The following is a 9,757-nucleotide window of genomic DNA, read 5'->3' as shown; positions in this document are numbered from 1 at the left end:
AGTAAATAATTGCAAACCACAATGAGAAAGCAAACAAATAATGTAAACCGATTACTTATGCACAAATACTAAATTTAATAAAAAAAAAAATCCCGAACTAAGAAAGTCATGACATTTAAATGCCAAGTATATTGTACCTTCAAATATAAAATTTAAAGTTTAAAAAGTATAATCGATTGATTTATTGGATAATCGTGCATAATGATCACAACTATAATTACGTTATATGGTAAGCTCCATATTTATAAGGAAGTCTCGGACTTCTTTATTTTGTTTTTATGATTGTTTTGCGAATTGTTATATTTCTTTCATTTCTTTTAATCTTGGAGGGCGGCGGAAAGATACATAACCATAAACATCAGACGATGTCAACAAAAATGGAGAGGAGCGGGTAGGGTGGGGGGGGGGGAGGGGGGTTTATTACAAATTCAACCTGACATATACTCATGGATGCAGGCAGAGAAACTAAAATACAAATAAAATTGATAGTTTGGTTTCATATATTTCCGATTTGCCTTTTAACGAATTAATGGGATATATAGTGCTTTCACTTTCAAACTAATAAAATTTCAAGTACTTTTTAAAAAACTGCTTTCAAATTTTTAGCTGGAACAATTGGAAATCCTCACATTTTTATCTTACATGTTAAACTGGATGACTGATAACTTATACTTAATATTGTCGACTTGTTCAGTGTTGTTCTCGAATCTTTAGCTTATATGATAACACATATGCGCGCAGATCTTCCGAGTAGCATTTTTGTCCGGAGAGGGGGTGGGGAGAGTGAGGGGCGGACAACGAGATCCCCTTAAATGGGGAGGGGGTCGGTTTAACGACCCAAGGACCACACTCCCCCACCGCCACCCACCCCACCCCATCCTTGACTTCCCAGGAAACGCCATGTTTGCAGTACTGTACGGTATATTGTAATATGACTGTGTCATTATGACGGCGCCTTGTAGATCGGTAGAGTTAGTACCTTATTTCGCACCCTGCATGGGGAAGTTACCTGGTAGGCTATTTACAGAAGCCTAGCTCCCAGGAGCTCCCCACAGAAAGGATTAAGAAGTTCCGTTGATTTCAAGATGATTGATTTTCTCCGTCTCTCAATTAATGTTCAAATTAGAGCGTTGTAACTGATTAAAAATTTTTAATAAAAAATAAAAAAATTGATAAATAATACGGCAACAATGATCGTGAGTACTGGCTGATTCAACTTTGCCAAGCTCCCTTGCCTCTAAAAACACGAAATAGGGCATCTGACCGCTGATTGGTTCAATATTACCTACTTTGATCTGAATATCATTAATATTCATCAAATATATCGCTAAATGAACCAATCATGAGTGAGAAAGAGAACAGCAAGTGCTTCTTATCTTTCATTATGTTTCTTCTTTCGTCTCAATTTATGGGCCCAAAACCAGACGTCTGAAAAAACAGGCCAACCAATTGTTTATGTATTTACGGTCGTGGGAACCAAGGGAAAGGTCAAGAGTGCTAAGGGGTTAATAACCTTGCAGTGTTTGATAATACTTAAAGGGTTATATGGTAATTCATATCGCTGCATGACAATATCATGATATGAAAGGAATATGAAAGTACAACGAGTACAACATGTGTTTCATCTATCTGGGGTGTATTCTAAGAATAAGAAACATTGTCAGATTTTGTTCTAACGGTATCTTTTTCAATCAATTCTACCTAAGAACAATCCAATAAAACCAATAAAATCCCAATAAATTAATGTTCCCTTTAAGTTGTAACTTGACAATCTCTTTAAGAAATCAACTCATATTTTCGGTCACCGCAAGAAGTCTATATTTCCGATCATTTCCCTACCATTTTGCTTTTCACCGTCTTCGACAGAATTCGACAGAAATATTCTTATGATTGAGATCTCAGTTGTAGTAGCCTTTCCAATTGGAAATGCTATCAATGTACTCCTACACTTGCCAAAGCTACATATAGGCCAAAAACGAGTTGAAATATTCGATCACGTAAAGAGAAAGGCATATAGACACCGATGCACAGGCAAATCGATGTAACAAACTTAAGTCATCATGAAGCCTACATGACTTTTTTGAACTGCAGTCTTAAAATATGGTAATACGCCTTTCGAAAACGAGGATCTTTGAATGCGTAAATAAGCGGATTGATGCACGCTTTGCTGGCATACAATAGTGTTACGTATGGTAAGTAATTGGCTAGTGGTTCGATCCCAACACATGCTACATATGGAATAGTGCAGGCTAAAAATGTGCAGCCAACTAGAGCAAGATTCTTGGTGAGGGCGGTCTGCCGTTTGCTTACAGTGATTCGTATAATCATTCGACCCCTGTTCGTGGTTCTTTTCTTGTAGCGTTTTGAGCTCACGTGATCTTTACCAGTGCCCTCTTCTGCACTGCCCTCTTCTTCATTTTGGGAGACGAAGGTTCCCTCTCTGCCATCTCGCCGACAGTCGGTGGATTCGGAATCGCTGGAATATACTTTACAGTCTCCTTGAACAGGCTCCGTTGCTATGACAACCCCGTCAGCCGTATTGCCGTTTCCGGTTGGGGCAGACGACAACGACGACATATCTTCCAACTGCAGGCTCTTCCTGTTTGTATCGTCTTCAACAGATATAACGGTTGCCAACGTCTTGCGTAGTTTGTATGTTTCGGTTATCTCCATGGTAACAGTGGCGTACTCTTTGATTACGCCATCGATACATTCCCTGTGTTTCTCTTTTTCTTCCGTGACACTGATGTCTTTTGTTTCGATTCGTTCGTCACTTTCGCTTTGTCTTACCGTGACTGGACCAAGTTTTTCTTGATTATTTTCACCTACTTTTGCACTAATGGAATTTGTCGGGAAAAGTTTCAAAAGTCTCGCGTTTTGACGCCTCATGTGACAGAAAATACTCAGATAACAAAATATCATAACAAATATGCCGATAATGTCGATTAAGAAAATTCGTACGAAAGTCAAAGAACCGACGTGTTGATCCATGAAGTGAATGAGGCAAATCCTGTATTTATGATTGTAACCAAATGTTGTGAACCCCAGACTCTCTCCGAGCACAGGTGTCAACAATGAATAAAACCACGGAATAGCCATCATGAGGACAAACCGGTTTTTGTTGAATAACCGGATATACTTACCAAGCGGTTTAGTTATTCGGTAATACCGGTTAAACGATATCAATGCTATGTTTACGACGGCACAAGAGAAGGCTACGAAAGTTAAGACTCCGATTGCTTTGCAAAGAGTGCAAGGTAGCGGAAGTCGCGTTTCGTCAGTCCAGAGCAGGTTTTCCACATAGAAAGCGATTAAAATGGAGCTCAAAAGGTCCGCGACGGCCAGATTTGCCACGAACGCGTAAGTGAAGGATTTTAGTTTCTTGGAGAGAATCACTGACAAAATCGTCATACTGTTACCTAAGATACCTCCAATGCAAATGGTGGCTGCAACTCCCGCCACGATACAGCGCTGCCAACGATCCTCAAATACGATGCTCTCAAATTCATTGCTGTGATGCATATTTTCAATAGGTAGGCACGCAGCATCCATCTTGAGAATAGATTGATCTGTTGGGACAATGTGCATCGAAACGAAGTATTTGTTATACCAACCTTCCTTTTCCCCCCAAAAAAATGTGTTTTGCAAACAAGAAAAGACTACCCTCATTAAAGACGACAATAATAGAAATAATAATAATAATAATAATAATAATAATAATAATACTACTAATACTAATACTAATACTAATAATAATAATAATAATAATAATAATAATAATAATAATACTAATACTAATAATAATAATAATAATAATAATAATAATAATAATAATAATAATAATAATAATAATAATAATAATAATAATAATAATAATAATAATACTAATAATAATAATAATACTAATAATAATAATAATAATAATAATAATAATAATAATAATAATAATAATAATAATAATAATAATAATATCTCTTTCTCGAAGATCCTCAGTAAAGTTTATTACATTGTATCTAGTCTAGCATTCTTTTCATCATTTTTTAATAGTGATGCTAAGAGAAATGTTTTTAATTCTATGTTTCTGCCACATATAACTAACGGTGTCCCAGTATATGGTATCACTTTATATCGCAAAAAGACAAACTTAGAATAACAAAGTTTTTGAAGTATACTTCTAAAATTTTGAGTTAAGACTTCAACTTCCTATTCGACACGTAAATTGCGATTGCTAGAAACGAGTTTATTCGGATGGCAAACATAATTAAAGCAGACTAAAACTATCCTGTACGTTCTTTATTAAACTGTATGCTAACAAAATCTTGCAGAAATCTAAGAAATCGACATATCTTGCCAAAATATAGAATACATCTTTTTAGAAACTCATTTATCTATCGTGCTGCAATATTATTTCAATCTAAGCATTTGGGTGCTTTGATTTAGAGTAATTTTTTGAATCTTATATCATTTTAACATCTTATAACATCTTAACATTGTTTATTGTTAATATATTTTATGTCTGTACTCCTTTCTTATAATTATTTTATATTAAAACTGGATTAAATAAATGAAAATGAAATGAAAAACATATATAGGCTAATTAATTGGTTTAATATAAATATATTGAAGAAATGACAATCTTTTGTAAACGTTACTGACTTCTTCCTTTGTTTTAAAAGTTATAATTACAAAGTTACTCTATGCATGCATGTATAGTCAAATAAAAGTACTTGTAATTATTTACTTAAGCAAGCTTGTACGTATACTCACTGTAATTTGCAGATGATAGCTTTAAAACGTGTAACGTCTCGTTTGCTTCAGGAAAGTGTTATCAAGAACGAATTCATCGCATGGACTACTTCCAGGATGGTATATACACGCCCTGCATGTCGCTTCTTTAGACAAGACAAGCTTTTCTCAGCATCCAAGCTGGGACTTAGCCAGGGAATTTACTGGGAATTGTTAAGCTCTGTAAAAAACAATTTTTTTCTGCTTCTTATAAGATACAATTTCTGTAATATGAAATGGATATTAATAAATATGTAAAGTGAGAATCATTTGAGGAAAGGTGCGGGTCGTTATGAATGGATCGTATTTCTGCTATTGTTTCACAGCAGTGATCAATTAAATGCAACTCAAATTTCTTTCACTTCCACTAAGCTTCATCATATATAACAATAGAATTTTAACTCAGGCTTGACATATTTTTGTAGTTTAAACAAACTTATTTAGTGTTTTAGATTCGTTTAAACAATGATATTGCCAACTGCATATGCTTGTACGGTAGTCGATCAAGATTTCATGCAATTACAAGAACGTACCAAAAATTGCATGCACTGAACATAGGCATTCCCCATATCCATCGTCAGTCGGGGAAAAACGTCCAGTCGAGGAATTCTTACAATCATTCTGGGAAGGACTACGTACACAACCCCTCCAGGCACCGATCGCCCTTCCATAAAGCTTCATCCCTCCCGGTACCTTAATAAGTTGGAATTTAAAATCCCCCCCCCCCCCAAGCTCATAAACCACCTCTCGTGGAATCACCTTCGTCGTTTGCCATAAGTGTATACAGTGGCGTAGGAAGGTACTTTTGAGTGGGGGGCTGAAGACTGATGGCCGGCCTGGGGGAGGGGTCTAAGGGGAGGGGGTGTCCCCCTCCCCTTTGGATTTTTTTTGCTTTTCCAGGTGGCCTCAGATGCAATTTGGTGCAATATAGCACACTTCAACACCCAGTCCATTTTGTAAATAATTTTGCATTTTCACCTGGCCTTAGATGCAATTTGGTGCTCCAAATGAGATTTTTTTCTGATTTGGAAATGAAAAAGGGGTTTTCTGACTTGCTGAGCGGGGGGGGGGGGGGCGGAATGATACTTCCGCCCCCATATTTTTCACTGGGGGGCTGGCGCCCCCAGCCCCCCCGGTTCCTACGCCCTTGAGTGTATATAAAATTTTGTAGGTTAAATGACTGCGAATAGTTTTATCTGTAAAACATCTTCTTCTGAAGGGTTCAGTTCACTTGGCAGTGACATCATATCTCACCTTCTCTTTTCGTAAGACCTAAAGTGCAATGCTACCCTCACTTACTATGACTTTTGTTAGCGTGGACTTCATAGCATTTCCACAATGTACGTAGAACCACGGATACTCAAGTTTGAATTCCGTGATTGAGTTTGAAGATGAACGTTTTTCCAAGAAGATATACAATCAGGGACAGAATCACACACAACACCCAATATAACATGTTTTCATAGCTGGATTGAGTTGAATAATAAAAAAAAAAAAACTGAGACTCTGACTTGATCTTGAAGCCAAATTATAAATTCCTTGATGGGGGAGGTGGGTGAGGGGGAGGGGAGACGGGAGGGGGAGGGGGGACGGGAAAGGATCGCAGTCAGTGGAGGGAAATAAGCAGATGATATGTTAACGGGGACTGTGAAGGAGCTTACACGACAAATTACTTTTAATGAGAAGCGTTTGTGTACATCTGCGACGGCCGGACGGCACTGTATCCGATCCGGCGTTGTCAAAATTTCACAATTTTGCTCCTTTAGCATGGTTTGGAAGAGAAATCTTGACTCATTTACGTGAGACATGTCCGGTAATGTTGGTGCGATAGTCCAAATGGAACTTGTTTGGAACCCCTTTTTTTGACATATACACCTGTTAATCTGTTATGTTCCATACTTTCAAGTTATTTTTAACAGTTTGGCGTTCATTGAGACTCGCGAATACTGTTGCCATTGCGTGTTGACAAAGGACGCTCAACTGTTTCTTAGCATACTGCAGATGGCATGATATGTTAGAAATCTGTGTTGCAGGTGTCAAACAGCATCACGATACTAGGCCTAGCTGTACGTACAGTACACTACAGTGAAATCAAAATATTTTTCATCATACACTTCCGGCTGGTGACTACAGTCATGGAATACCTTTGGTTATCAATGTAAGTTGTAATTTTTGATTTTCTGACTAGATAGTAAAGTGTGGAAATATCGTGCTAGCTAAAGACAATTTGCTAGTACCAGGCCTAGTACTAGGCTACTACTACTACTGTAGTACTAGGCTAGTAGTAGTAGCGGTAACGTTACTTACTTAGGACTACTATAGTCCTAGGCTAGGACTATTAGGCCTAATAGTAATAGAACATACAAACGTTAGAGTGACGCATAGGCTATACTGTATATACTTTATAATAATTAAAATACCTATGATAAGGCTGAAGGGAGGCATATTATGATACAGGCTACAGCGCCGGTTATATTAAAGTTATGGTTTAAATTCCGGGGCGCTAGTTTCAAGACTCTCAAAACTCGAGACAGTCAAAGAGAACACAACACAACCGATGTCAGAGCTGAACTGACTTGTATTTTCCTTGTACCACACCCACTGTACTGTTCTAGTACCACCCCAGCATTCCATCTAGCCATTGCAACAAGGCACGGGAACAATAGATGATTACATAATAGATGATTACATAACTAGCATACTTCCACATACAGTACCTCTACAACTTAGTCTCAGTCTCGTAGTCATACTTCATACAATCATTCATACTTCATGGTTATCATACAAGCAAGAGGAGCCTAGGCCTAGGCTAACTAAGCTTTAACTTTAGCATGTCGTTAATAACAAAATAGTTAACACCATAAGAAGTGTGATTTGCAGTACTGAGCTAATGCCTAGTGCCAGCTACTATTGAGTCAAATTACAAACAGTGACAGCAACAGAAGTTACATACAGGACAACCACTCGCTGCATGCTGATCTCAGCACAGCTTAGGGTTAGCATTAGCCGCAGGGTTTCGCGATTCCAGCAATTTGATTTCAAATTCCGCATGTCAAAAGTTGCCAAGACAACAAATTTCAAGTTGAATTAAACAGACATGGCCGTCATTAATCGCTAAACGATCTCAGTTGGAATAAAAGTTTAGTAAACTAAAAAGCCACTTGTGATTATTTTTTTTTAGACATCCCATCTATAATCAACCTTAACATTGCGTAAATTTCCTCGTCTGTCTTTCCTTCTATGAAATAATTGAAAGAAAAAAAAATAATTGTGAGAATTATTTCAATATTTACACTTGAATCACGACTGTATAAGCAGTACAGCTTTATATAGCTGTACTGCCTTAACAGTCGTGATTCAAGCTATCAGAGCAGCGCCAACGCTATGGACTACCAGAGCTAGCTGCTGGATGACAACAAAGACACATGCACTCGACAAACATAGTAATAATGATAACAATCAGCAGTTATTATTATGACGCTTAAGCAACCACAATTGTGGGAGAAACCTTCAGGAGCTTATGGATTACAACTTACATGTCGGGTGGCTTCCAATTCAACATTTTAACTCAAATTTGGAATCTTTTCAATTTTAGAAAATTATTTCAGATGGGAAAAGCATAGATTGCTCTTGGATGAAAAACCCACCTTACTATTCCCCGGCCTAGTATAGAACCAGTAACCTCCCGATTGCTATCCCGCATCGCTTCAAATGCCACTGCCTGTATCATGCACTCGGTCACAGCACCGTTTTAGGCAAAGCTATGTTTGCCTAAAATCCCTACAAATCTCCAACCACATGGTAGCCTAATATCACAAGAGGACAAACATGGAAATGTACAGTAGCCTAACCATCTGTTGATTCGCTCAAACTGTGTTTAATTAAGTTAATGGGAAAATTGAGCCTAACTGTATGTTTATTTGCTGAAATAATCAGCTGGAACTAAAATACTGTATCCATGAAATATATACTTTTATTATTGCTGCCATCTTTGACCACATGGTAGCTTCACACAACATTAATTAACTCAATGGGAAAATCTTGCCTGACCATCAGTTTGCCAAAAATTAATTACTTAATATGCATGCTGTCTCAACAACTTTATTGTTCAGACCTTTTGATATTGATGACAGATTATAATCTCAATTGGTTTAAAGACCAAATATGGAGGCAATTTTTTTTTTTGCGATTTTCCATTAATTTAGGAGTTTACATACCCATAATCAACATGTGTAAAAAATAATCTTCGAAAACCTACTATAACCCATCAAAAACGACCACGAAAATTGACATTTTGGGTAGTCACGTGACATGAACCTCTGGAATGTCTGAAAACAGAGACTGACCCAAAGGAGCCTCTGGTCACCGTGTGACGTCAAAGTTTGTATACCGCGAAAATCAAACGCTGATATAGGCACTGTTTGTACACAGATAGCGAACAATTGTACTGTTTTTGACTTCCAATTTCGAGCGTTTGAAAAGCTGTTAGCTTAAAACAAGAACACATGAAGGTTAACAACAAGTTTTAAGACAATTATAAGCAGAAATTTTAGTTAAATTGCTTATTTTATTAGCAAAATTTCCACTCAAATGGAGGCATCTTTTACATAGCGTATAGCGTCAATAGGTCCATACGGTACAATATACTTACATAGTACTTACTCGTTTTAATATCCAAAAGTATACAAACACAGAAAAAGTATCCTGTCAATAAACAAATTTAGCAATATTACACATGTATCACGAACTCACGATACTGGAATACAACAAATGAAATAGATAAATCCTAACATGGCCGGCGAGAGTTGTAACTAACTACCGTACATGTACTAACAATGCTATACCCTTGGCACGGTATATATATACGGTCATCTCTTACAGTAAATATATTACTGTCAATTGCGTGATATAATGTTACATGTAAGGACGTCCAGGGCGTGTTTACGGTCAATTTCACATTAGCTATGTCCGA

The 9,757-nt window shown here is 37.2% G+C and overlaps 2 protein-coding genes across 4 annotated transcripts in view; one reads left to right on the top strand and one right to left on the bottom strand.

The window, feature by feature from the left end:
• Positions 1-472: 472 nt before the first annotated feature.
• LOC139974645 (uncharacterized) lies at positions 473-8,834 on the bottom strand. The gene is made up of 3 exons (XM_071981875.1): positions 7,206-8,834; positions 4,768-4,966; positions 473-3,569 (listed from the first exon to the last, which is right to left on the bottom strand). The coding sequence occupies exon 3, from the start codon at positions 3,550-3,552 to the stop codon at positions 2,068-2,070; it is 1,485 nt and encodes a 494-aa protein (XP_071837976.1). The 5' UTR covers positions 3,553-3,569; positions 4,768-4,966; positions 7,206-8,834; the 3' UTR covers positions 473-2,067.
• LOC139974591 (uncharacterized) overlaps positions 6,375-9,757 on the top strand; it is a 31,639-nt gene continuing 28,256 nt past the window's right edge. For 2 of the 3 annotated variants that reach the window (XM_071981840.1, XM_071981841.1), the window contains exon 1: positions 6,376-6,943. The gene's annotated coding sequence lies outside the window, so the exon portion shown is untranslated. Of the gene's footprint in view, positions 6,944-9,757 lie in introns of all 3 variants that reach the window. The other variant, XM_071981842.1, reaches the window with a different exon arrangement.

The sequence above is a fragment of the Apostichopus japonicus genome, chromosome 2 (genome assembly GCF_037975245.1).
Source record: "Apostichopus japonicus isolate 1M-3 chromosome 2, ASM3797524v1, whole genome shotgun sequence".
Classification (NCBI taxonomy): Eukaryota; Metazoa; Echinodermata; class Holothuroidea; order Aspidochirotida; family Stichopodidae; genus Apostichopus; species Apostichopus japonicus.
The sequence above is the reverse complement of the archived record's forward strand: the minus strand, read 5'-3'. Positions and strand labels throughout refer to the sequence as shown.